Below are 27,968 nucleotides of genomic sequence, written 5' to 3' on the forward strand. Positions count from 1 at the left end.
TTTCTATCGTATTGTTCCATCAGTGACAAAGTTTTGCACACACACTGCCAATATATGTACGTTTATTTTTTGCAAGTTCTATACATGTACATGTTATGGGATAAAACACATACTCAAACAGGAACTGTGAGGGGAGGAAGGAGGAAATAAGAATACATTTTGGTTATAAAACTTCATCTCTGCCTTGCTGTCACCCTCTCCCTGGAGGTCTCCCTTCTGCCCTCATTCTCTTCTAACTGCTCTCCTTGAGGTCACCGAGTCCTGGAACTGATGGACACCTCCCAGCAAATGGCAGAGCTGGCAGCTGGGTCTTTGGTGGCACCTGTGTCCCTTACTTGATGGTACTTCACCACTCACCTTTTGTCCACCCAGTCTTTAGCCCAGGGCAATCTTAGGCGGACTTGGGGCTTTAACCTGTTTGTGGGTCTTTTGGAGAGGATCTGTCTTCTCTAGAGAGCTGGAAGGGCTCTTCCTGTTGCAAATCAGACTCAGACACCCTGGCTCAAGTCAGCCAGTGGCTTGCCGTCACAGCTGGAGTGAAATCCCAAATCCCCGGTGGCCCACCAAGACCGCACAGCCCGATCTTCCTCTCCCCTTTCTGCCGTAGCTCCACCGGCCTCTCCTCACTTCCTGGACAGGACCAGGCCCCTCACCTCGAGACGTCTGCACCTGCTCTCCCCTGGGCCAAGCCCATGCTTGGGTAGCTTCCCTCCTGACAGGCTCTCTCCCTCATTCTGGAAGGCCCTCCTGTCCTTCCCTCAAAAACAACAGGCCCCCATCTGTCACCCCTTATGCTATTCTATTTTCCTTTATCATACCTCCCACTCCACACGGTTTTCTTCATTGCTGAAGCCCAGTGCCTGGAACACAGTAGGTGCTCAGCAAATATGTGTTGTTTCCCCAAATCTACATCCCAGCTCTCCTAAGCTGCAGAGCCCTATGGCCAAGCTCCTTCTAGACATCTTTTTGCACATCCCGTGCGCTCCTCTTGCGGGCAAAGTTCAGATCAGTTTGGCTCACGAGGACCCAAAGGCTCTCAGTCAGTGTCCCACACCTTCCTGGCTTCACTTTCAGACCAAACACCGCAGTCCCTTGACTTCTGACATTCCAGCCTTCCCACTTCTTAGCCTTGACAGGTTCCATCTGTGGCTGTTTTCTGTGTCCCCTTCACACTGCAGGTCCCTGCTGCAGAAGGTCAAGGATAGTTCAATGGTGGATTGTAATGTTTACTTGTCTGGGCCTTCTTACTCTTGCAGATCCTCTAATTCATCACCTGTGGAATGCCCGTTCCACCCTGACAACAGCGGCTACCACTCTCCCCTCTGTTTTGCCTGGTCCCTGGCCTCTGTCTCCCAAACTTGCAGGAGGAGAATTCCCATCCTGCCAGAGACTCCTCAGCAGGCAGCCTCCCCTTTCCCATGCCTCAAAGTCTTCTTTACCCTTTTGCACACACCCTTTTCATGCACACACAAGTCTAAAAAGAGCCTGTAGCTTGGCTATAGATGGAGAGGGACCCAGGACTCTCCACCCCAGGAGCCCTCAGCGTTCACTGTGTACCTCAGGGTTCACTGTGCAGAGGCTTCCCCAATCTTAATTGTTAAAAATCACAACTTTGCAGCCACCTCACCCCTCACTCTTCCCCTTCTTTCAGCAAATATTGTCTGTGTGCCTGCTCCAGGCCAGGCCCTGCTCTAGGCAGGGGGACTGGGATCCCAGGATGAAAAACACTGGCCCCACCCATGCCCTCAAGGGGCTGACAGCCTGGCAGTAAACTTCTTGAATGAGCAGGGAATGCCCCCTGCCTTCCACCTGCACACAGAAAAGCAGCGCATGTTGTTAAAAAGTGATCATACTTGTTTTAATGCGTATACAGAGGCAACTCCACTATCTTCTAACAATGTAATTTAGGATCAATCATCCCTGACTCAGGACCTTTTCCCCAGCTTCCTGGACATCATTCTTTGTGGCATCACACTTTCCAAGGCTGGCCTTTCTGGAGACGGCTCTGACAAGAGGACTAATTCTACTCGGAACACAGGTCTGTGGTCTCCGTCTGAAGACCCGTGAGATTGGAGAGGAGTTTGTTTCTCTGACCAAATTTGATTCCTTCCATCTCGCCACCTTAGTAATGATGTTCATTGTTAGAGCTGGTGTTACCAGGAGCCACGCAGTGGTGGACCCAGTGTGGTTGAGCAGCAGTTCTCGCGGTGACTCGGGGCCGCCGGTGTGACAGTCTGGAGAGACACAGCCTGGCTTTCAGAACTGCACAGAGGTGCTTCGGCCAGTCCCAGCGGGGCCTGCTTTCCACACTGGACGTGTCCTAGTTCTGGATATTCACAGACAACTGCTGGCCAGGAAGAATCCCAGCAGGGCAGCTCCATGCAGACCTGCTCAGCAGGCTCCTGCTCTTGGGTCACTGCCCCAGCGCGGTGGGCGGATAGTCCTTCAGCTCCTCCTTTACTGGGTCCACATCCGACACCTTGTTCCTCTTGGTGAAGATATGATTGATCTCCATGAAGGTCTTGCCCTTGGTCTCAGGGACCACCAGGAAGGTGTAGATGGTGGTAAGAAGGCATATCGCGGCAAAAATGATGAAGCTGTAAGCCCCGAGGCCCACCTGTGGGAAGGGGAGCCAGGTTCACTTCCTTGCAAAGGTCCTCACTTGATTGCTACAGGATTTCGTGAATCCAGGGCCCTCAGGTTGCACTTACCTGAATGAATGGGAAGACCAAGCCCACGGCGAAGTTGGAGAGCCAGTGGACGCTGCCCCCCACCATGTAGGCGGCTGGCCGGGAGGACTGCAGGAAGATCTCGGTGATGAGCAGTGCGGGGATGGGGCCTTGTGGGTGCAGAGGGGAGGGAGAGGAAGAGCTGTTTGCCCTGAAGATGTCGCAAGCCCACAGAGACCCTGGGGCCCCTGCTGCGGGCCTGGGGCCCGAGGCATCCGGCCCGCAGGAGGAGCGGTGTGTCTCCAGGGCTCTGGTCTTGTGGAGAAGCAGTGTGAGAGGGCAAACAAGAGTTTTAGCGTAATAGGCTACATCCTCTGATGTCCCCTGAGGGGACGACCTAAGGCTCTCCATGACGGCACAGGGCTGCGTGTTGCCACCTACGCAGGCTGCTCTGCTGATTTTGCCCTGATTATGCTCTGCCCAAATCCTTTTTCAAAAGGAAGGTAGGGAGAGAAGCCATCTCAGGGCTGCATCCAGCCCTCCCCGGAGCCTCACCAAGGAGCTCAAGCCTGAAGTTTCTAGGGCTGATGGTGTGGGAGGGGGGGGCAATGAAACCAGAGAACCAGCTCTGGGGTACCTACTGGGCCCCAGGGCGTGTCCTATGACGTAGGCAATGACACAGGTAATGCTGACATAGGACATCCCAGTTACCATGTCCTGTGGGAGGAAACAGAGTTGGATCACACCTGGCAAAACACAGACAACTTCAGGAACAGCAGGAACCTTGGTCCCGAGGGCCAGCCACCCCACCGGGCTTGGGGAGGATGGCGTCTAGCTCCTCATTCAACAGGCAGCACCACCCTGATGCCTCCAGAAAATCAGCTGGAAGTGGGTACTGGGCCGCTGGGTTGGGGGCTGCAGATGGATGGTCCCTGGACTCCTGCTGCATTACAATTGCTAAAACAATGTCATTTTGGTCTTTTTGCCTTGTACCGAGAGTGAGGAGCATGCGCCCCAGGCCCCACCGTCACCTGCAGGGCCAGGGCGGCGGTCAGCACACAGCAGGCGATGAAGCAGACGGAGAAGCCCAGGAGGAGCAGGGCTCTCCTCCCCAGGAGCTCCACCACGAACACCTGCAGGGGAAGAAGCAAGGGCAAGTGGGGAGGCTCAGGGGCCCTGCACCCCACGGGCAGGCCGGTGGGCCTGGGGTTCCAGCCACACCCCTGCCTGGAGCTGCCGTGCCTTGTAGCTGGGGTGGGGGGCTTGGGGAGGCCCCCTGCCCAGTGTGCATGCCCTTGGATGGCCACCATACTGCCCAGCCCGGGGCCACTGTTCCTGTCACGCTGTGGCCCTGGCACAGGTACTGGCCCCAAATGTAAGACGTTGAAGCAGAGCCACGTCACCTGGGAAGGCTTCCGGAGTGGGGACGGGGTCTCCATCTCTGAGGGCCGTAGGCTGTAGAGGTGAGGGGACCCTGGGGCGTGTCACCACCTTGGATCTGGGCTCCTTCCTCACCAGAAACCCCCACTCTCAAGATGCCCTCCATCTTCGGGGCTGACGGACCTCAGCCCCGGGGGATACTCACAGCGCAGCAGGTCATCAGCACGTTGACGGCCCCCGTGCCCACCGTCGCGTACTGGACATCTTGTCTCCCCACCCCAGCCTTCAGGTAGATCTGGTCTGCGTAGTAGTAGATCTGGAAGGCACCCCAGGGGCTGGTGGGGCTGGCGGGGCCGCAGCCTGGCCCCTGCCCCCCGGCCCCCGGCCCAGCCGGCCCGCCTACCGCGTTCACCCCCGACAGCTGCTGGCCGCCCATGAGGACGATGACGGAGAGGACCTGCCACCGCAGGGACCTCACGCGGAGCAGCTTCGGCACGGAGACGACGCCCGCGGCCCTCTCGGCCTCGGCCTCCTGCTCGATCTCCCCCATCTCGGCGTCCACGTGGTCCCAGCCCCGCAGCCTCCGCAGCGCTGAGGGAGGGCAGCCGGGCCGTCTGAGGGCGCAGCCTCCCGGAGCGGCGCTGCTGGGACCCCCGCCCCCTCCCTCCGCCCGCGGGGGAGCCTTACAGCGCCGGGCAGCTCCTGGGTCTTTCCTCTGAGTCAGCAGGTACCTGGGGCTCTCCGGGAAGAAGGGCAGGAGGAGGAGCTGCAGCGCTGCGGGGATGCCCGTGAGCCCCAGGAGCACCGGCCAGCCTGCAGGGACACCGGTGTCTCAGGAGAGCCGGTTCCGGGGCGCCTCCCGGGCAGGCCCGCCCCAGCCCCCACAGAGCCCAGCCGGCCACTGTCCCATGGCCCTGGGTGATTTTCTTCGGAGCCAGAACACAGGGCCTGGGGGGGGGGGGGTCAGGGCCTTAGTCTCTCTCAGCCCTGTGTCCCCAGCACCAAGAACAGTGCCTAAATAGTGGACACTCTGTAATGGGAGGTGGTGAATAACCGCTACCCACCTATGGGGTGGGCAAAACGAATGAGAGATTCTGACAAGACCAAGCGCAGGTGAGAATGTGGGCAAATGTGCAGTCTCCACACTGTCATCGTTTAGACACCTTCAGAGGACAGTCTGGCAGGAGCTGGTAACGCTGGACACCCTCACACGCTCTGAGCTGGCAGACCTGCTCAGGTACGCCAGGCCACCAGGACACCTGAGCTAGGATGGTCAGAGCATCACTGACCATAGAAATGAAAACTGGTGGACAGCCACATGCAAGAGAATGAAACTGGATCACTGTCTAACCCCATGCACAAAAGTTAACTCAAAGTGGATCAAAGACCTGAATGTAAGTCATGAAATCATAAAACTCTTAGAAAAAAACATAGGCAAAACCTTCTTGGACATAAACATGAGCAACTTCTTCATGAATATATCTCCCCAGGCAAGGGAAACAAAAGCAAAAATGAACAAATGGGACTATATCAAGCTAAAAAGCTTCTGTACAGCAAAGGACACCATCAATAGAACAAAAAGACATCCTACAGTATGGGAAAATACATTCATAAATGACATATACAATAAGGGGTTGACATCCAAGTTATATAAAGAGCTCATGCACCTCAACAAACTACAAGCAAATAAGCCAATTAAAAAATGGACAGAAGAGCTGAACAGACAGTTCTCCAAAGAAGAAATTCAGATGGCCAACAGACACATGAAAAGATGCTCCACATCGCTTGTCATCAGAGAAATGCAAATTAAAACTACGAGATATCACCTCACACCAGTTAGGATGGCCAACATCCAAGAGTCAAACAACAACAAATGTTGGCGAGGATGTGGAGAAAGGGGAACCCTCCTACACTGCTGGTGGGAATGCAAACTAGTTCAACCACTGTGGAAAGCAGTATGGAGATTCCTCAAAAAACTAAAAATAGAAATACCATTTGACCCAGGAATTCCACTCCTAGGAATTTACCCTAAGAATGCAGCAGCCCAGTTTCAAAAAGACAGATGCACCCCTATGTTTACCGCAGCACTATTTACAATAGCCAAGATATGGAAGCAACCTAAGTGTCCATCAGTCGATGAATGGATAAAGAAGATGTGGTACATATACACAGTGGAATATTATTCAGCCATAAGAAGAAAACAAATCCTACCATTTACAACAACATGGATGGAGCTAGAGGGTATTATGCTCAGTGAAATAAGCCAGGTGGAGAGAGACAAGTACCAAATGATTTCACTCATCTGTGGAGCATTAGAACAAAGAAAAAACGGAAGGAACAAAACAGCAGCAGAATCACAGAACCCAAGAATGGACTAACGGTTACTAAAGGGAAAGGGACTGAGGAAGATGGGTGGGAAGGGAGGGATAAGAGGGAAAAAGGAGCATTATGATTAGCACACATGATGTAGCAGGGTGGCGGGGACACAGGTAAGGAAGTATAACACAGAGAAGACAAGTAGTGATTCTATAGCATCTTACATCTTAGTACTCTGATGGATAGTGACTGTAATGGGGTATGTGGTAGGGACTTGATAATAGGGGGAGTCTAGTAGCCATAATGTTGTTCAAGTAACTGTACATTAAAGATACCAAAATAAAAAATAAGTAAATAAGTAAATAAAAAGAAATGAAAACTGGAAACAGTACAAAGGGCCATAATGGTAGCCTGGATCCATAAACCACGGTGTGTTCATAAAACGGAATTCTCTACTGCAGCAACAAGAAAGCAAGCACCACGGGACCAATGCCACAAACAAGCTGCCTGTGCGGCACTCTGCAGTGTGATCCCATCATACGACGTCAAACAGGGAAAACCTGTCTTTGCAAAAGGTGGTAGAGACTATTGAGAAAAGCAAGGATGAGATGATCATAAATGTTAGCATAGTGGCCCCTTTCAGGGTGGGGAGGCCCTGATGGGAGGGCACATGGCAGGCTTCCAGGGGGCTGGCATGGTTCTAGTGCTGGACCCGAGTAAGGCTCACACAGGTGTTTGATTTCTAGTTGACAAAATGTACATTGGTATCTTAGGCACTCTTCCTTACGTATGTTATGTCTTACAATAAAAATGGTTCAGTAAGTGACTCAGTAGTTGAGGCCCTTCGAGGAACTGTGCATGTGCCAACCCACCCCCTTTCTGCTAGGGTTTACCTGCTCTTGTCACCAGCTGGTGACAAGAGCGGGTGTCTGCAAGCTTGGCACTAGTCTAATGGCTCTTCATGTGTCAGCTCACCTCCCACGGCAGTCACGTTATGAGGCAAGAACCATCCCAACTCTGCTTTACAGCTGAAAACCCTGGGGCATGGAGGGTCTAGGCCCCTCACCCAAGGTCAATTATTTAGGAGCAAAGCTGAGATTTGAACCCAGGCACAGTGAACCCTGGGTACCCCTCATCATGTGTTATATGGACTTTTAGTCAAACTCAAGGCAATGACCACCTGCCAACCGGTGACTTATCTCTGGTTTCTTTTTAAATGAAGAATGTCCTCATTTAGACATCATCTCTTAAGTCAGACCTCAACCTTTGAACAACCCCCCATCCCACAACACTGTCACTCTTCACAAGGAGATGAGCGCCATGCAATGCTAAGTTCAGCTGCTGCCCTGCCCTCCCCTGCACAGCTGGGTCATCGTTTCCCTGACCTCCTCTCCTGCCTCGGCAGAGCCGTGCTAATCTTGGATCCTGCTTCAGCCACCCCAAGTGGCCTACAGTGAGTGTGCCCCCCCCTCCCATTCAGGCCCCTGCCCCCACCCCTGCACCCCAGCTCCTCTCAGAGACCCCTGGACTGCCAAGTCCAGATGCTGTGTTTCCATCTTGCCCCCTGACTTTCCAGACTTTTCACGGTGACTGCCCACCCCCACCGCTCCATGCCACGCTCCCCCAGAGGCTTCTCTGACACCATTCTCTTGCAATCTTCCCTCCTTCCATCCCTCCCTTCCTTGTTTTTTGAGCACTTACTATCAACCAGGAATTGTGCTACACATTCAAAGAGGAGCAAGGCCAAGCCCTACCCTCCACACTCTGACCTGAAGAAGAGGCCGATGGTTGCAGACCCTCACTAGGGATGGAGGGACCAAATGCAGTCCAGCACCACACCAGCAGCCCCTTGAGTGCACACAGAGCACACTTCTGTCCCCTCTGCCCATACCTGCACCTCCCCGAGCACAGCCCCTCCCCGTGCAGCCAACCGCCCCCTTCCCCACAGCACAGAGGCCTTGCACAGCGGCTGGGGCTCTGCGGGTTACTCAGGGTCCTGCCGGTCGCTCGTGTGCCATCACAGGGACACAGGAACCTGGCTCCTTCACTCCGGGTCCCAGCCCCTGACAAGGGTGATCAGAGGGTGGGAGAGTGTGGTAGTCAAACACAAGCCTGAGGCCCGAGCTGCCTGGATCCATGTCCTAATGAGACCTTGGATGTGTGACCCAGCCTTTCTATGCCTCGGGCTCCATGTCTGGAAGGTGGTCATAATGACCCTGTAGGCTTCATAGGGTGGCTTGGAGGAATAAATGGAATTAATGTAAAAAACCTGGTGCCTGGCCTATGATAAGCATTCTCTATATTTTGATGGGTTATTTATAGTGATTTTGCTTTCACAAGTTCAAGATCCAAGACAAAGAAAGGGGCAGTCACACAAAAACAGGGACAGTTATGAGTTACTGTGCATCTACTATGTGCAAGGCCCCTGTCTTTTGGGGAGGGCAGTGTGGCTCCAGAGTCAGGCTCTGGGATGGGACTGACCACCTCACCCACGTGGGATGGGTCAGGTGACCCTCCCCTTCTGGGTCTGTGGAGCAGGCTGATCACAGACCCCTGCAGCGGTGTGGCTGGGAGGCCCAAGGGGTGCTGGAGAAGCCTTGGGCCCAGAACCGGGCACACTGGTGGCTGTTGTTATTGTGCTCCAGGCCCCTATACGGACAGACGCCAAGCTAGCCAAGAGGAAGATTACAGGGCCTCCTGCTCAAAGCCACCTCATCCACATCCTGTGAGGGACTAGAAAACATCAGCTAGGCCGTCCCCACCAACTTGTCCAGGGCCTGCTCGGTGCAAACACCATCCCAGCATCGTGGGGACAGGACGGTGTGGGGGCTCACAAGGACAGCCAGCTAGCCAGCTCATAGAAACATCCTGTTGGAGCAGAGGGAGGGCTGGGGCTCCAGAGGTGTCCTGAGTTACCTTCTTTGTTTGCGAGGAGGCTCCGAAGGCCAAAGATCTGGGCCACGAGGATGCCGATGGTGATGAGGAGCTGGGGCACCACTCCCAAGGCCCCCCTCATGTTTTTAGGGGCCAGCTCCCCTAAGTACATGGGAACGACGTTGGAAGACAGACCTGGGAGGGGGAATGAAGTGAAAACACAGTCAGGAAACCTGGGTCTGGGAGGGACAAGCTAAGTCTTCAAATCCATTTATTCTCACTCAGTGATTCCGTTAGTCAGACTGCAAGTGTCTCAGAGTTGCAGGAGTAAGTAAACACTTCTTGTACTTCTTCATCCTTTAAGATTTAAGGAAAGAGAAAATAATCTTGACCGAAGAAGTTTGTGGACAGGTGCTCTTGCTTCTCAACTAGTGTCACCTGGGGACACAGGCTGGCCTGCCCTCAGGCCTTCTTTCCCGACTGGCATGGTCTCTGAAAGGAAGAGCCCAGATGGGGGTCTAGACACTGCCTCCCCTCTTGCTCCTTGGGGAGAATCTGTTAATAAAAGGCCAAAGACCCCTGCCTGCCAACTCCACCTTCTAAGACAGTCTATTGCATAATAAACGGATGCATGGATATGTTCATAGACATTTAAGCACAAACTATATTTATAGATAGCATTGGAAACTTAAATATATTCTATGGAATAATTGCAATCTGGGATTTATGTAATGCCCGAATTACTTCTGAATCCCCAATATTTAAACGTTTAGGTTTTCCCATCTTACTGGAATTTGACTCACTGAAGAATAGGTGGAATCTAATTTACAGGCTCTGAAGTATTTTCACATGTATTATCTCATTTAATTCTCCAAACAGGCCAATGAGAAGCTGGGAATCCTTTGTCAGTAGTTCAAGTATTATGCACCTAATCAGGAGTCACACTGAGGCTCAGAAACAAATGGGTGTCTGAGAGGGAGGCCCTGGCCAGGGAGAGACCAAAAGGAAATAGAGTTTGGGGTGAGTGGAGCTTAGGGATGCTGGTAATTTGATAACATTGACATAGGAGGAAACTGAAGTTTTCAAGCTTTGCAATTCTGCACAAGGTTGTCTCTGCATAGTAATTTAAAGAGATGTCACTGTGGATCAATGACCAAATAAAAACAGAGATCAAGCAACATATGGAGACAAATGGAAACAACAACTCAACACCCCAAAACCTGTGGGATGCAGTGAAGGCAATTCTAAGGGGAAAGTATATTGCAATAAGGCTTATGTCATGAAAGAAGAACAATCCCGAATGAACAGTATAAACTCACAATTAATGAAACTAGAAAAAGAAGAACAAATGAGGCCCAAAGTCAGTAGCAGGAAGGATGTAATAAAGATCAGAGCAGAAATAAATAAAATTGAGAAGAATAAAACAATAGAAAGAATCAATGAAAGCAGGAGCTGGTTCTTCAAGAAAAGTAATAAAATAGATAACCCCTAGCTAGACTTATCAAGAATAAAATAGAGTCTATAAACATAAACAGAATCACAAAAGAGGAAGGAAAAATCACTATGGACACCACAGAAATACAAAGAATTATTAGAAGATACTATGAAAAATTATATGCTAACAAATTGGATAACCTAGAAGAAATGGATAACTTTCTAGAAAAATACAACCTGCAAAGACTGACCCAGGAAGAAACAGAAAATCTAAACAGACCAATTGCCAGCAGCAAAATTGAATTGGTAATGAAAAAACTTCCTAAGAACAAAACCCATGGACCAGACGGCTTTAACACTGAATTTTATCGAACTTTTAGAGAAGACCTAATACCCATTCTCCTTAAAATTTTCCAAAAAGTAGAAGAGGAGGGAAATACTTCCAAACTCATTCTATGAGGCTAGCATCACTCTAATGGCAAAACCAGACAAAGACACCACAAGTATAGAAAATTATAGACCAATAGCCCTGATGAACATAGATGCAAAAATACTCAACAAAATACTAGTCAACCAAATTCAAAAATACATCAAAAAGATCATCCATCATGATCCAGTAGGATTTATTCCAGGGATGCAAGGATGGTATAGTATTAAAAAATCCATCAACAACATACACCACATGAACAAAAAGAAGAACAAAAATCACATGATCATCTCAAGAGATGCTGAAAAAGCATTTAACAAAATTCAACATCCATTCATGATTAAAAATTCTAAAAAATGGGAATAGAGGACAAGTACCTCAACATAATAAAGGCCATATATGATAAAACCACAGTCAACATCATACTTAACAGCAAAAAGCTGAAAGCTTTTCCTCTAAGATCAGGAACAAGACAAGGATGCCCACTCTCCCCACTTTCATTCAACATAGTACTGGAGGTCCTGGCCATGGCAATCAGACAACACAAAGAAATAAAAGGCATCCAGATTGGTAAGGAAGAAGTTAAACTGTCACTGTTTGCAGATGACATGATATTGTACATAAAAAAAACCCAAAGAATCCACCCAAAAACTACTAGAACTTAGAACTGAATTCAGCAAAGTTGCAGGATACAAAATTAATACACAGAAATCTGTTGCATTCCTATATACTAATGATGAACTAGCAGAAAGAGAAATCAGGAAAACAACTCCATTTACAATTACATCAAAAAGAATAAAATACCTAGGAATAAACCTAACCAAGGAGGTGAAAGACCTATACTCTGAAAACTACAAGATACTTATGAAAGAAATTAAAGAAGATTGGAAATACATCCCATATTCATAGATAGGAAGAATTAATTTGTCAAAATGGCCATCTGGCCTAAACAATCTACAGATTCAATGCAATCCCTAACAAAATACTAACAGCATTCTTCAACGAACTATAACAAATAGTTCTAAAATTCATATGGAACCACAAAAGACCTCAAATAGCCAAAGCAATCCTGAGAAGGAAGAATAAAGCAGGGGGATTATGCTTCCCAACTTTAAGCTCTATTACAAAGCCACAGTAATAAAAACAATTTGCTCCTGACACAAGAACAGACCCATAGATCAGTGGAACAGAATAGAGAGCCCAGATATAAACCCACACATATATGGTCAATTAATATATGATAAAGAAGCCATGGATATACAATAGGGAAATGACAGCCTCTTCAACAACTGGTGTTGGCAAAACTGGACAGCTTCATGTAAGAGAATGAAACTGGATTATTGTCTAACTCCATACAGAAAAGTAAAGTCAAATGGATCAAAGACCTGAATGTAAGTCATGAAACCATAAAACTCTTAGAAGAAACATAGGCAAAACTCTCTTGAATATAAACATGAGCAACTTTTTCCTGAACACATCTCCTTGGGCAAGAGAAACAAAAGCAAAAATGAACAAATGGGACTACATCAAGCTAAAATGCTTCTGTACAGCAAAGGACACCATCAGCAGAACAAAAAGGCATCCTACAGTATGAGAGAATATATTGGTAAGCAACATATCTGATAAGGGGTTAACATCCAAAATATATATAAAGAGCTCACATGCCTCAACACCCAAAAACAAATAACTTGATTAAAAAATGGGCAGAGGATGTGAATAAACACCTCTCCAAAGAAGAAATTCAGATGCACAGGAAAAGATGCTCGACATTACTAATCATCAGGGAAATACAAATTAAAACCACAATGAGATATCACCTAACACCAGTTAGGATGGCCAACATCGAAAAGACTAGGAACAACAAATGCTGGCGAGGATGCAGTGAAAAGGGAACCCTCCTACACTGTTGGTGAGAATGTAAATTAGTTCTACCATTGTGGAAAGCAATATGAATGTTCCTCAAAAACTAAAAATAGAAATACCATTTGACCCAGGAACTCCACTTCTAGGAATTTACCCAAAGAAAACAAGATTCCAGATTCAAAAAGACATATGCACCCCTATGTTTATCACAGCACTATTTACAATAGCCAAGATATAGAAGCAACCTAAGTGTCCACCAGTAGATGAATGGATAAAGAAGAGGTGGTACATACACACAATGGAATATTATTCAGCCATAAGAAAACAAATCCTACCATTTGCAACAACATGGATGGAGCTAGAGGGTATTATGCTTAGTGAAATAATCCAGGCAGAGAAAGACAAGTACCAAATGTTTTCACTCATTTGTGGAATTTAACAACAAAGCAAAACTGAAGGAACAAAACAGCAGCAGACTCACAGACTCCAAGAAGGGACTAGCGGTTACCAAAGGGGAGGGGTGGGGGAGGGTGGGGGAGGAGGGAGGGAGAAGGGGATTGAGGGCCATTATGATTAGCACACTTACATAATGTAGGTAGGGGAAGGCAGTAGAGCATGGACAAGGCAAGTAATGACTCTATAGCATCTTACTATGGTGATGGACAGTGACTGCAATGCAGGACTTGATAATATGGGTGAATGTTGAAACCACAATGTTGCTCATGTGAAACCTCCATAAGATTGTATATCAATACCTTAATTAAAAAATAAAAGAAAAGGGACCTCACTGTTCATTAATACCTATTCTTGCCAATTTTCAGAGCAAAGGGTGCTCTTTAGAGCAGCCCTCAAATGTCTTGTTATGGGGAGACCCTGCAGACCTAGGGCCCAAATGGTGGGGAGGAAGCAGAGGCCCTTGAGGTGGGGGCTCTGTGGTTGCCACTCAGGGCCCTGGTGGCCGCTTCCTAATGGCACACGTTCCTTGACTGTGGATAAAACTGTAGAGTCAAACATCAGGAGGTTTGTGAAGAGATGAGATTTCCTTCACCTTGAAGGAAAGCAATCTCTATTTTGTCCTAGAAATGACTCTACTGCGCAATTGCTGCCAGTGTCTTCTGACAGAGTCACAGAGAGCAGCTTTTACATTTTAATTCCTTCAGTGAAAGGATCTGGCATTCTTGCCAAAGAAGCTGACTAATGGCAAGCCGGCAAACAGCATCCAAAGGCCCAGTTGTATATACCTCTGTGCCCCTTCGTCTGAGTTGGTGTTCACTTCGTTTCTAGGATGCCTGTGTAGCATGTGCTGGATCACACACTTCCCTGTGAGAGAATGAACTGCCAATGGATTATGCTTCTGCTGGGGTTGCCCAAGTATGACCTGAGGACCCAGGAAGTGCCTCATACCCTTTCAGGGGGTCTGTGAGGTCAGAGCTAGTTTCAGAACAATCTGAGATGTCATGTGCTCTTTTCATTCTTGGGTTGTCAGGAGCACATGGCGGAGCACAAATGACAGAAGCCAGCAGTAGGTTTCAGAACCCAGTGTCTTCCATGAAGCCAGACATTAAAGACATTTGCAAAAAATGTAAAGCAATGCCCCTCTTCTCACTTTAAAAAAAAAATTTTTTTTTAGAAAATACAGTCATATTCCTAAAGATATGCAGTGGACTTATTATTGCTATTTTTAAATGAATCAATCATTTCTTGGTTATAATTTCTAATATGGTAAATATGGATCAACAGAGCCCATGTGAGCACAAGCTCTTTGGAGTCCTCAATAATTTAGAGTGTCCTGAGGTTGAAAAGTTTGAGAATAGGTGACTGAAAATAACGCTTCTTTAAAAGTGGAGGTTGGGCTTTGGAACCGTGCTTTGCTATCTACTGGAACCTCATCCTTCTCTGTGGGAGCACCTCCAAGGTATCGGGTATCAGCAGGGACGGCACTGGCTCACTGCTGACAACTTTTAGGAATCACCTATTTGTCATAAAGCTGAGCCCTGCAAGGTAGGCGCAGGGCCCAGGGCCCCCGGGGTCAGCCAGGACAGCGGCTCCTTCCAGGCGCTCTCAGGAAAAGCAAGCGTGGAGTGCAGGCTGTCCAGGGCCCATCACTCTCTCCTTATATGCCCTCTTCTGTCTGCTGGAATCTTGGGGTCCTTTACGTCCCAGCCCTGCAATTACTCGCCATTCCTCCGAGCTCCAGGCTCCTCGATGTCTCCCTATTTTCAGTTAACTCCAGCTGAGGAGTTTGCTCAGCCAAGTCATCCTGGGGTCCCCATCCCTGTGTGTGGAAGGAGAAGGTAAGTGGCTTGGCAACACCAGGGTGGAGTGGCGGGGAGCAGGTCAGGAGCCCAGGCTGCAGCATTGCTGGGGGTGCTCACTCTGAAGGTGCCCGGTCCTGAAAGTGGGCGCCTCCTCACATTACACCCAGGCATCTTGCTCACTGACCGGCTCTGGGAAATACTGCCTACAGAAGAATGCCAACTTGGCGGGAGGCCACAAGCACAGCTTTAACCTCCTCTCTTCAGTCTGAAGCAGCATAGCTCTGGCGGGTTTGCAGACCAGCTGCACAGCGGATGAGCTGAGACTCTTCAGGGAGTCATTACCCTCCTCAAGGCAGGTGGGCCTTGAAGGACTAAGTGATGCAGAATCCACAGCACGCCCTTTGCTACTAGAAAAGCCGGGAGTTTGTTATCATTGATGTCTTTCTGGGGGAGGGAGTTGTATATTCGATTGTTTCTCAAGCTTTTTTGACCGCAACCCGCAGTAGAAAATAAAGACATGCTCCATTACACCCTGATTCTCACATACTATACAGGTAAATAACCGAAATGAAAGTTTCAAAGGACAATCCTTACCTTTACTGAGTGTGACAGTCTACATAAAAAAGAAAATGCTGCTTACTAAACGGAAGTCCTCACCCACTAACCATCCTGACCGGCAGTTTAGAAAACACTGAGATAAAGCGTTTCACCAGAGGGACCCTTCCAAACCTAAGATCCTGTGTTTGTCTGCCCAAGAGCAGCTTTCCTTGCAGGAAACGTCAGCAGTGAAGATCTGCCTGCCAACCACACTTGAATCTAATGTGGGGGCTGAAGCATCCATCTGGACAGAGGCACAGGAATGGCTGGAATCTGCATGCGCCAGTGACCCCAAGTTCAGGCCCCAGGCTCCTTCTCCCTTGCCCTCGATCACCCCACAATACAGAGCAGAAGTCCAGTGAGGCATTGCTCACCTGCACAAATTCCCACCAAAAGTCTGGACACAATGATCATTTCAAACGACCTGGCGATGTCACTGCACCCCATTAAGATCGCAGGCACTATGGAGAAGATGTTGTTGAACAGCAGGGTCCCCTTTCTGCAGAGGACAGAACACCGATTAGTTTGCTCTGAGGAGCCCCTTGTCCATGCAGCAAGTGTCCGTCAAGCGTCAGCTCGGGGACAGCAGTGGGCTTTGCTGTTGTTCTAAACTCTCCGTGACCTAAGACGGATATGGGTCAAGTGCCCAGCCTGGTTGGGAACATTCCCTGTGGGAGTAAATGGAAAGGACCACAGCGCAGAAGGGAGTAGAGGGAAGGGGTTGCATGTTACGGTACAGTAAAGGGTTTTTGAAACCATAAACTAACATGATTTTAGTGTAATCTTAAAACCCAGATGGAGTAAGGACATTAGCAGGAACGTGTAGGCCACCCTTGCTTACAAAGAGTTGGAAAAATCTGGAATGAAACAGTAGCAGATTGAACTCAACAGGATATATAAAATACTTTCAATGTTGGAAACACCCTTATTAGGGATTATATGGGGAAAAATATAGAATTGTCCATTGAAGCAGCAAAAGAAGTCCATAAAATTTGATACCCATTATGATTTTTTAAACACCTACCTTTACCAGCTATAAAAAGGAGGAAATTCAGGTGTAACTGATAAAGGATATCTCCTAAAAACCTGTAACAAACATCAAACTTAATACAACTTAAGATGCATTCCCATTTCAGTCAAGACAGGAGATGGGCTTGGGCCCTGGAGAACGTGACAGAGGCAGAGGGAGAATTCTCTGGGGAGGCTCCTGCCGTCGGGCTCCCAGCAGGCTCCCCGGCGGCCCCTCGGTCAGGCCTGCTGGCCGTGGGTGGATCCCCACCATCACCAAACGCACACGGGCGAGAGGCCACATCCGTGACAGCGCAGCTCAGGCAACAGGATTAGACAGAGGCTGCAAAATCTTTAAGGCATTCGTGTCATAAAATAAAGAATCCCAATGGTGCCAAAGGAAGAACAAGAAATTATATAAAACAAAACTACCCAAAACAAAAGAAAAAAAAAAAGGACAGACTTTAAAAACAAGTGAATAGAACTTCTTGAAATGAAAAATACAGTCCTGAAATTAAAAAAGCTTAGTAGGTGAATTACAGCTGGGGAATTAATGAATAGGAAGGAAGACCTGAGGAAGTTACAGGAAGCAAAGGAGAGAAAATGGGAAAGAGGAGAGATCAGGGTATGGAGGGATCACAGTTACCATCATCCAGCACAGCCAAAAGGGGACACATCCTAAGTGTCTATCGATGGATGGCGGGATAAACAAAATGCGGTTTCTTCCTACAACGGAACGTTATTCAGCCCTACAAAGGAAGGAAACACTGACACACACCACAACGTGGGTGCACCTTGAGGATGTTATGCTGAGTGAGAGGACCTAGTCACCAAAGGACAAGTTGTGTAGGATCCCACTCACAGGAGGCACCCAGTGTAGACGATTCACAGAAACAGAAAGCCAAATGGTGGCTGCCAGGGACTGGGGTGCTGGAGGGATGGGGAGTTAGTGCTTAATGGGTACAGAGTTCGTTTGGGATGATGAAAAATTTCTGGAGATGGATGGTGGTGATGGCAGCATAACAATGTATTTAATGTCAATAACCTGTAAACCTGTAACAAAAGAGTTAAAATGGTCAATTTTATGTTACATATATTTCACCACGACTTAAAAAGATCTTTTAAAGAAGTCAGTAGGGCAACAAAGACTTGGCAGGACTCCTTGGAGTTCTAGAAGAAAGAATATTGAAAATGGAGGAGACAATGTTTGTAGAAATGATGGCTGAAAAATTTCCAGAACTGATGAGAAAGACATGCCATCTTCGGCGAGGAACCACAGTGAGTTTCAGGGTAGACAGGTTTAGCCCCAGCTTGCTCGTGAAGGGGAGGATTCAACGGTGTGAGGAAGTCAGTTTTCCTCAAATTAAACTATAAATCCAAAGCAATTCCAAGCAGGATCCTTTTTCAGGGATTTTGATAAACTGATTTAAAAGCTAACACAGAAGAGTAAAGGAACATAAGTAAGATAGATTTGAAAGCAATTGACTTATCACATGAAAAAAAACAAGAAAACAAAATTAGCTTTCTCTCACTACTGCCCATATATAAAATAAACATCCAGATCGAGCTGGGAAAAGCGAAACTGTAAAATTACTTTTTAAATTACAGAAGGCTATCCTTACAACTTTTCTACTTATGGTAGGGAAGGCTGTCTTAGGACACAAAAAAGCAAACATCATAAATGACAGTTAAATTTGGCCCCTTGAACATTAAAAAATTTTGTATAAAAAAGATACTAGGTGTATGATAAAAAAATAAAGCAGCAGATTGAGAAGACATTCGCCAGCTTCTATCAGACAGAGTACAGTATGGAGGTTCCTTGGATATGCCCAGGAGTGAAATTTCCTCCTAGCTGCGCAATTTTGGGTAAGTTACAGCCTCTCTCTCTCTCTCTCTCTCTCTCTCTCTCTCTCTCTCTCTCTCTGCCTCATTTTCCCACCTTTAAAAAGAGATGGAGCTTTTGTAAGGATCAGAGGAATTAATAACCCTAAAGGCACCCAGGACAGAGCCTGACACATAGGAACCCCTCAATAAATTGTTAGTTGCTGCTGTTATTTAAGCAACACCTCAAGTCCTTGACCACAAACCACTGAATAGCATTTAGCACATCCTCAAGCAGACGGTTGGACAAGCAACTGTCAGCTCCATCTGTGGACCAGACGGCAAAGTCCTTTGCTCAAGGACACGCGTCCTGCAGATCTGACCATGACTTCACTGATGTCCTGCCCCCTGGGGGTCCCCAGGGAAGACTGTGAGTTCAACACCCATCTCCCAGGAAGACATTAGGATCTTAGATCCCAGACCAGAGGCTGTGTCTTTCTATTCGCAGACTCTTTCTGAAAAAAAATACTGGAGAAGGAATCAAGGACCGGTTCTGGCCTTGACTCCCAAGCTAACTACGACTGTGGCTGAGAACAGGGACTTGACCTCATCCTGCCTGCAAGTGCTCAACCTCAGAGGGAAGGCATTGGAGGAGAGGCTCTTGAATCCTGTTCATAACAAGGATTCAAGATTCCACATGCCTGTGGAACTTACACGGGGTAGTGTGATGTCTTAAGGACCTTTTTTGGGAAACAAATAAAGAATTTCTAATGCTTCTAGAATTGGGGGCATTGATATAAGCTGTGCCCTTGATGCTCATGACACTCACAGTGAGAGTCACGCTGGGGCCACACACAGTTTCACACGGAAGTGCCTGTCATTCATCTCCACCTCTTCTGAGTTTTACAGGCATTTAACGTGAGTTAAATTTTGCATATTACTTGATCCCAAGTTAGAAGAGCAGTTAGCTCATTAGGAGGCAGAGGTCAAGGACGCCATGCTATGATCTGCACTGGGAGTGACGTCCTGGCCGTGTCCTGTGAGGTCTGACTCTACTAAAGGCAAAAGAAGCAAAGAGAACTTGTTTTTGTTTTCGGTGAGGAAACTGTCAAGGCAAGTGAACAGAGAGGGCGGGACTGGTCCTCCTCTTGGAAGTACACCTGGCTCTTTCTATGTCTGTCCTAGAGCCTGAAACTTGTCACCCCCACCTCTAGACCCAAGACCCTGCCTGCATCCCCAAACGGTCGGTCAGCACCTGGTCTTCACATTAGAAAACAGACATCATCACAGAGGTTATCACCAGCTTTACAATAATGGTTTCAGCTTTAGGTCTGGGTCTTAAACTCTGATGGGGTCTCCATGAGTTTCAGGGAGCTGAAAATTCACCTTCCCTTACCTGCCAAGTTTATTCACCAAGGGCCCGACCATGAGGGATCCGAGGAAGCCTCCGAAGGGGAACATGGACACGGAAAGAGACCACAGCCATGTCAAGGAAAACTCGCTCAAGTACTCATGGGTTCGAGAAGAGTAGGTCTCATTATAAAAATCCTTCATGAGCTGCAGAACAGAGCAAAACAGAACACCAAAATGATTTGGCCTGATTTTGTAGGAAGAACCATGTCAGCTGTTAGGCCCCCAATGGGGTGCCCAGCGTTATTAAGGGGAAGACAGGCGGGAGGGACATGCTGTATGCCCAGCAGTTAGCAGGGCGCCCCTGTGGGGAGGCCTGGGATACTCCTGAGAGGCAGGCCACCCAGGGCGTTTCTAACACCAGAAAGCAATGACTCCAGCCTTCCAGTCTGCTGGGTGGGCCCTGCCCCTCAGACCCCCCACAGATTGCAGGACTGCCGAAGGCCGGAGCCCCCGGCCCCCAGAGGCAGCCCACCCTGTGTCCAGCCAGGCCCGGTTCTCCAGGAGAAGCTGGGCCCTGTGGACCTGGTTCACCCCTGTGGCTCTGTGCCTGCAAGTCCCCTGTCCTGTGGGTGTTCCCCGCCCTTCTGCTTGAGGACCCATCGCGTGTCCTCAGTGTGTGAGGACTCCCACCCCAGGGCCACATCCAGGTGCTCCCCCCCCATTTCCTGGGGGCTGCGTCCCACTCACCACAGTGACCTACCTCGGCAGGGGAGTTAATTACAGCCACATTGTACCCGTACTGGAAGGACGACCCAAACGCAGCTATCAGGGTTGCTAGGGCGAGCACGGGTGTCAGCTTCTGCAGGAGGAGAGGACAGGCTTGGGTTAGTGTGGGGTTCAAGGGAAATCAAATTTCCTTCAAAGTGTTGTACAAATACAAGAATCTGACGATTTGTAGTCTCTCAACTGCTCCTTGTCTTGAAACCTACCCTCTAGCTCGGGGGGCAGCAGCTTGTCTCACCCGCAGCAGGACTCTCCTGGGTTACGGGGAGCTGTCCTGTGCGCACTGTAGGAACATCCTCCCTGCATCTGTGACGACCCAGACATCTCCAGACATTGCTAAACGCTCCCCGTGGAAGGAGGGGAACTGCCCCTGGTTGCGAACCACTGGGTCAGAAAGACACTGAAGGGTCACCCACTCCAACGCTCCATCTAATGTCTGAACTGCTTCTGTGACATTCCTGCCACGTGGCTACATATGTGCCCTGTGGCAAATGCACTCAAGCACAGCCTTAAACACAAAGCTCCCCCAAATGCAAAGAAGAAAAAATGAGGGCATTTAAAATTATTTATTTAGGGCCACTGATTAATTCCCTTTAGGCCCCAGACCTGCTGTAACTGGCAGGAGGCGCAGGGGAAAATATTTAAATACAGATTTCTAGGGACTCTTAAACACACACATCTGTAATATCTCCCCTTGACACACGAGGAGGGAGACTGGACACTCAAGCACCTTTACTGAGGAGGGAATTCATAAGTGAAGTAATGAGAAATGGGAGAAACATAGGAGCATTGCTCTACATCTTGTCTACAAATCACATCTTGAATTTGCTCACTGCCACTTTCGAGCTTAATTTCTCTGATCTTCAGTTTCCTCATCTTTAAAGTGAGGATAGCAACACTCCCTCAGAGTCATTGCAAAGATTAAGGAGAGCGTCCAGCATGCAGGGAAATCTGCCGGCCAGGGCGGCCTGCACGTGGCTCTCTGAAGCCACCTGCCGTTGGTCACCTTCATCCACGTGCTCTGATGGAGGACCCCTGTCCACGGCACACATGTCCCCCCAGTGGCCAGCTGAGGGCCTTGTGGCACCCTCTGGGCTACACGCCACCTAATCTAGAGGCTGACTACCTCTCAGGAGGTAAGTGAGGAGCAGGACAGGCAGAGAAAGAGTGGTCACTCCTGTCTCTTTGTGCCCCAGAGAGGACAGAAGTTAGCCTCCGCAGACCAGGAGCAGGACCTGGGGGACCCTGGCCAGGGGCAAACCCACCAGGAAAACATCACCCTTCTCTGCCCACCAAAGGAACAAATGAATAGCTAATACAGCAGCAAATTTCTGCTAAGGAAGAGAAGGGCTTCAGCCAAGGCAGCCTGTCAGAAGCGGTGGGCTCTGGGCCTGAGTCTCTCCTCTGCGCCCACCGTTCCTGGGGCCAGCACTGGGGGCGGGTGACACAAGGGGAGCTGGGCGGGTGATGGTGCCCAGGAGGGAAGCGGGTCCAGAGGCTGCTGCTCCCCCTCCTCGTGTTTTCAAAAGGCAGGTGATATGCAAGTAGGCACCCCCCACACCACGAGATGTAGGACAGGGCCCACTTAACTCACCACGCACCTGAAGTGTTCTGGGTATTCATTCATTCATTCACTCACTCATTCATTCAACACACTGAGGCTGCCCTGTGAGCCCAGCATTGTTCTAAGTGCTGGGGATATAGTGGAGGACAAGGCAGAGGTCCCTCCACTGCAGCGTTCTGCTGCCTGATTTTGTGGAAGGGAGGAAGGGTAGGAGGGAGGAGAAGAAACAGTGAAGAAAATATTGATAAAAATTTCTTCTAATTCTTTTCCCAGTAAATGATTAACACCAAAAGCAGCAGGCTCCACTCCCACTGCCAGGCACAGCCCCTGACCACTCTCTGTTTTGAGGTCCTCAGGTTTGAGGTCCTTTGCAAAGCTCAGCTGGGGAGCCAGCTGGTGTTCCAGCAACTCATGCCCCAGAGTCGGGACCCTGCTGGGTAGCATGGATGACCAGCCACCTGTTTTTATGGGACCTCTGGCTGTCGAGTCTCTAAGCATAGAGTACACAATTCAACTTCTATTCTTTGGCTCCCTCCCTGAAATCCAGCCACAGAACATTCTGGACCCATAGAAATCAAGATTTACCCTTTGCGGAATGAGCAGAGACATTCTGGGTAGGTTCGCACTAACCATACTGGTCCAAATACTTTCATTCACCAAACAAATACTGACTGACAACTGACTGTATTCCGGGCACCATTCTACAATCTCATGAGGAAAACAGCGGTCCTCAGAAAGACGAGGGTCCAATGAGGAAGACAGACATTAAAAAAAAATACATATTAAGATGATGAAAATCAACAAGTCAGATAATAAGTGTTAGCAAGGAGAAAACTGGAACCCTCTTACGTTGCTGGCAAGAATGCAATATGGTGCAGTCACTTTGAAAGCAGTTGGGCAAATTCCTCCCAAAGGAAACATACAGTGACCATAAGACCCAGCTATCCCACTCCTAGGTATATAGGCAAGAGAAATGAAAACATGTTTCACACAAGAACGTGGACACAGATGTTCACAGTGGCATTATTAACAACAGCTCAAATGCAGAAACAGCCCAAATGTCCACCAACTGATACATGGATGAACAAATGTAGTCCATCCATATGATGGATTATTATTTGACCATAAAAAGAAATGAGGCACTGAAAGAAGCTACATGTGGAGGAACCTTGAAAACATGCTAAGTGAAAGCTTAGCCAGTCGCAAAAGACCACCTATTGCCTGATTCCAGGTGAAATGTCCAGAGCAGACAGATGCACGGAGACAAAGGTAGATGAGCGGTTTGTGGACGCCGGGAAGAAATTCGGAGCTGCGGCCGGCAGGTATGGGGTTTCCTTCCAGGGGGATGAAAGTGCCCCCAAGCTGACTGGGGTGAAGGTTGCATAGCTCTGGGAATATACACTGCATTGTCCACTTTAAATGGGTGGATCGGATGGTCTGTGAGTTATATTCTCAGTAAAGGTTATTATATTTTTAAAAGGCATGTAAAAGCTAGGTATAAAGCTAAAAGCTTCTTTTTTTTTTTTTCAGGAGAGAAAAAAAGCAGATTTGGTACTGGGCTGGATTAGGCACAGGGAAGAGGAAGGGGTCAAAAAGGATGTCCAGGTCTCCTGTGAGTTTATTAAAATGACAAGTGGCCCAGGGGCCTTGAGCCATGAATGGGAAGAGGTTCTCTGAGTGACTCTGAGCTATGCTTTGGGAGAAACCAGGAACCACGCCCGCCGTGCCCACAGCCAACTGGCTCCTGGTTCTCACGAGGCTGTGGGCACTCTGAGACTAGATGAAAACAACCAGCTTTGGGGCGGGCCTCCTGGGGGGTGTGAGGGCGCCAGAAAGGACGCCCCTTCCAAACCATCTCCCCCAGGCATGTGCCTCCCTCCGCCTTCCATCTCTGCTTGGGAGAGGCACTCTCAGCCTTAGACTCTAACTCGCCCGGAATCGCCGTTCAGAAGGCATATCTCCGGGGAAATTAGTTCCTATGAATCACTAACACTTCAAGTCACTTTATCAGTCTATTGAACTCAAAGTTTCACCAACAGAAAGTGAGCTTTAGGTGGGGGGAGAGAGGAGACAGAAACCTCCTAGTATTTCCGAGCTGGAGATGCCGTCTCTGGCTGTGGTGGTTTGGAGCACGTCGCCACAGCCTATGACATGGGGTGGAATCCTGCTTTTCCAGCTGCAGGTTGTGTGGCCTTGGGCCAGTTACTGAACTTCTCTGCATCTGGGTTCCTTTGCCTGTGCAATGGGTACAACGAACCTACGATTGTCCCTCACAGGATTGATGCAAGGAATGAATGAGTTCATGCATGGAAAATGCGTGGAACCACACCTGGCTTCATTAGGCGTTACAGTCGCATTTGCTGTCATTATCAACAGTAAGGGACCAGCCCAGAGGGGAAGGCGTCAGTGGGAAGGGCATCAGCAAAAACAGAAAATACGTCTGCATTTCCCAGAGAGCTTTGGCATCTTTTTGCCCCCTTATTTTTTTCCTCTCAGGCCAAGAGTCCATTTTTGCTGTCAGGTAGTCCTTGATACACACTGGACAGATTCTGGTCTTTTTCTCTTAACAGACGAAGAACCCAAAAGCCATTGAGGTCACAGTCACGCAGCCACGCAGGGTCCTAGAGCTGGCCCCTTCCCCTGCCAGCCCAGCTCCGGCTCTCAGCAGACCGTGCCCGCCCCTCTACGTCTCCTTGCCTCCCAAATCCCTCCTCGGAGTCACTTAATGATTTCTGTAAGCCTTACCAGTAGCCTTCATTGCACCAGTCTTGTTTTGGTGCCTACGGGAAGCCCAGCAAGGGCTCTGGCCTTTGTCCAAGAAGGCGTCTGCCCTCAGGTGGCTGAAGGGGCTGCCTTAGCCCCAGGGCCCCTGCTGGAGGCTTCCTTCAGCGGAGAACTGAGGGGGCAGGCAGTGTGCTCAGCCCATACCTTATGCAGGTGACCATTTAAATCATTTCCTTTCAAAACCTATTGCTTATTTTTAGGGCCCACCATGCAGGGGCATGTCCATTCTACAGCCACACCTGGGGGGCACAGCTGGATGGTGCATTTCTCTTTGAAGAGGGGGTACAGACCAGATCAGGGCCTCGCTGGACCCCAAAACCCCTAAGACCTTGTAACCTCACAGTTCCTTTTTTATAAAATAGAGGATATAACACTTGACTTATCTAACACTTTCTTAGTTATTGTGAGGTCAAACAAGATCCATGTGGGGGTACTTGGTAATGGCTAATGCTTCAGTTCTCATTGGGATGAAATGCTCACTGGCATCCAGTGAGGAGAGACCAGGCGGGCCACTGAGCTCCTACAACACACAGGCCAGCATCCACACAGCAAAGGACTCTCTGGCCCCAAATGTCGACAGTGCCCTGCTCTAAAGGGTGCTCAAAAGTGATAACATCTATGCGGGCCTCACTATGTGCCAGGCAACTTACATGCATTATCTTATTTAATTGTCCCAGCAGCCCTACGAGGTGGTGTGGTTATTAGTCCCATTTTATAGATGAGAAAACTGAGGCATGGAGCATTTAAATAACTTGCCAGGTTCCCACAGCAAGAACAGGATGGAGCAGGAATGAAACTCAGGTAGCTCTGCCTCCCAAAACTGCTTTTAATCCATGGCTGCAAGGCACGTTACCAACCTGGCTATGGCCAGTCTCACATCCATGACGGAACAAATACTAATGAGCACAGTTAGGTGCCTCTCCTCCCATAACTATAAGCTAATACTGTTGAGATGAGTAAATGCAAGTTTCTTAAAAGTGTCAGCAAACTCATATCTTCCTGTCATTATGCACCTCCTTGGTGCAGGGACTCTGAAGGCACGGCAGCAGTACACTTACGCCTTCCTGTCTGATTGCGTCCTGCTGCTCCATCTTGGCTCAGGAAGCGCAGAGCGTGCCTTACCGCCATTCAGCTCCCACAGGTGCACGGAATGGAGAGAGAGGCATTCTGCTATTCTTTGGCCGCGCCAGGGAACAGCCAATAGAATTTTTATGGCAAGTCTAGGGCACAATAACCCTTTCAGGGGCCCAGAGGTTTGTCTTCCTTTCACTTCTGTTAATTAAATATCTAGGGCTTAGCTCAGCAAGTAGGCACCCCAGCATGGCAGCCCCACGCCTTCCTGATTGGGACAGTCTGAGATGTTTCCTCCCTGAGCAGGCTCGTGGTGAGTGACTGGAAGAGTTATTTTTGCCGCAAACCCATAGAAAGCCGTGGGCCGGCCCTTTACCACCCCAGATAATTCAGGGGCAAAAGACAGGGTCATTCCACGCTTCTCGGAAGTGGCTCCTGCCAGGAAGCCTGCAGCCGAGGCTCTCTACTGGACAGTCAGCATTTGCCCAAGTAACCGTGCAACATTTTCTTAGCGAGTTTCTTATTTTCCTTTTTAAGAAACTCCAAGTAGCTGAGGGATGTTATTTTCTGTGTAACCAACACTACTGTAAAGACAGTAAATATTTCAAATTCCTTTATCTTCAGAGCAGGGAAAGTGAGTCACCACTGCTGGTGTGGGCCCTCCACACCCGCCAGGCCACCACTGGCACCCTGTGCTCAGCATGCATGTGGCTGCCATGGGGCACCAGGTCAAGTGGCCAGAATCCAGAGCAAAGTCCCACCGGGTCTGCAGGCTTTCATCTTTATGGGACAGCTCTTTGTTTTATTTGCAGTGGCACAAATCCACTTAATTCGGTCATTCCTTCCCTTCACTCACCTTCAAATAACCAGTTAACGGGAGCCCACCATGTATGGGGCCCTGTTCCTGGCACCAGCAGCAGGCTGGGGAATTGTGACGGTGTGGGGCACAGTGGGGGGACTGCAGCGGGGATGGCCTCTGCGTGTGTGTGTTGGGGGGGTCCCTGTGTCTGATCACAAGGGAGGCCTGGCCACTTCCTTTCACCAACTTCACTTCCTGTCCTTTCCGTGTCACAGTCCTAATTTAATGATTTCCAACTAAGGTTTAGCAAGACGAGAGGCTTCCAGTTATTTCAGAGTATTGAAAATGTTTCCAAAGAAAATGCACTTTAGTTGGGGGGATAATCAACTCCTGGGAAATGATGGAAAGGGTGCGGGTTGTGCAAGCAAAAGGAAATGTCCAAAGTCTACGATCTTTGCTCACCGTCAGGCCCAGGCCTCCAGCTGCCCCTGTGAAGCAGAGGGGGCACTGCACCGTGGACACGCCCACTCCGTCTTGACTTCCCCACCTGTAGGGGGTGCTCTGCAAAGAGGGGCCGCCCTCCCTGGCGCCTGTGGGTCCCAGGGCATCGCAGACATGACCGTGAGGTCACCAACGCCTCCTTGGTGGATGTAAAGAAGGAAGGAGGGGCTTGCATATGGGCGGTGGGGTGCAGGACCCCGACCCCTGGCAGCCCCCCAGGACCCCAACCCTGTGGGCCCAGTGACATGCAGCTCCCCAGCCTAGCCTCCATTAGGCCTGTAGGATCCAAGACTCCCCCCCATCAGGCTCCGGAGGGGCCTAGAACAGTTGGAAATGGGCCCAAAGCCGGGAGACCGTCCCTACCCACGTCCTCACTGTCCCCTGCTGGGTCCTTCCTGCTCCTGAGCAGCAACAGCAGCCGCTGGGTCTCAGGCTGCCCTCAGGCCCACTGGGGCTCCTTGGGCTC

The 27,968-nt window shown here is 49.2% G+C and overlaps 1 protein-coding gene across 1 annotated transcript; it reads right to left on the minus strand.

Moving 5' to 3' along the window:
• Positions 1–45: 45 nt before the first annotated feature.
• On the minus strand, positions 46–27,671 carry LOC118932185 (solute carrier family 2, facilitated glucose transporter member 5-like). Its single transcript, XM_036925444.2, has 12 exons — positions 26,190–27,671; positions 20,761–20,859; positions 20,044–20,204; positions 16,193–16,317; positions 9,282–9,434; positions 4,737–4,862; positions 4,453–4,640; positions 4,255–4,365; positions 3,701–3,802; positions 3,311–3,386; positions 2,712–2,839; positions 46–2,617 (listed from the first exon to the last, which is right to left on the minus strand). The coding sequence occupies exons 1-12, from the start codon at positions 26,220–26,222 to the stop codon at positions 2,414–2,416; spliced, it is 1,506 nt and encodes a 501-aa protein (XP_036781339.2). The 5' UTR covers positions 26,223–27,671; the 3' UTR covers positions 46–2,413.
• Positions 27,672–27,968: the final 297 nt, after the last annotated feature.

This window comes from Manis pentadactyla, chromosome 4 (assembly GCF_030020395.1).
Source record: "Manis pentadactyla isolate mManPen7 chromosome 4, mManPen7.hap1, whole genome shotgun sequence".
Taxonomy (NCBI): domain Eukaryota; kingdom Metazoa; phylum Chordata; class Mammalia; order Pholidota; family Manidae; genus Manis; species Manis pentadactyla.

What these genes read in the sequence shown, in the direction of transcription:
- LOC118932185 (XM_036925444.2), bottom strand. Translation starts at nt 26,222, where the DNA reads ATGGAGCAGCAGGACGCAATCAGACAGGAAGGC. An exon ending in CCTCCTCGCAAACAAAGAAG is followed by an intron (nt 4,863 to 9,281) that starts GTAACTCAGGAC and finishes GTGTCCCTGCAG; the next exon opens with GCTGGCCGGTGCTCCTGGGG. An exon ending in TGCTGATGACCTGCTGCGCT is followed by an intron (nt 3,803 to 4,254) that starts GTGAGTATCCCC and finishes CTTCCCCTGCAG; the next exon opens with GTGTTCGTGGTGGAGCTCCT.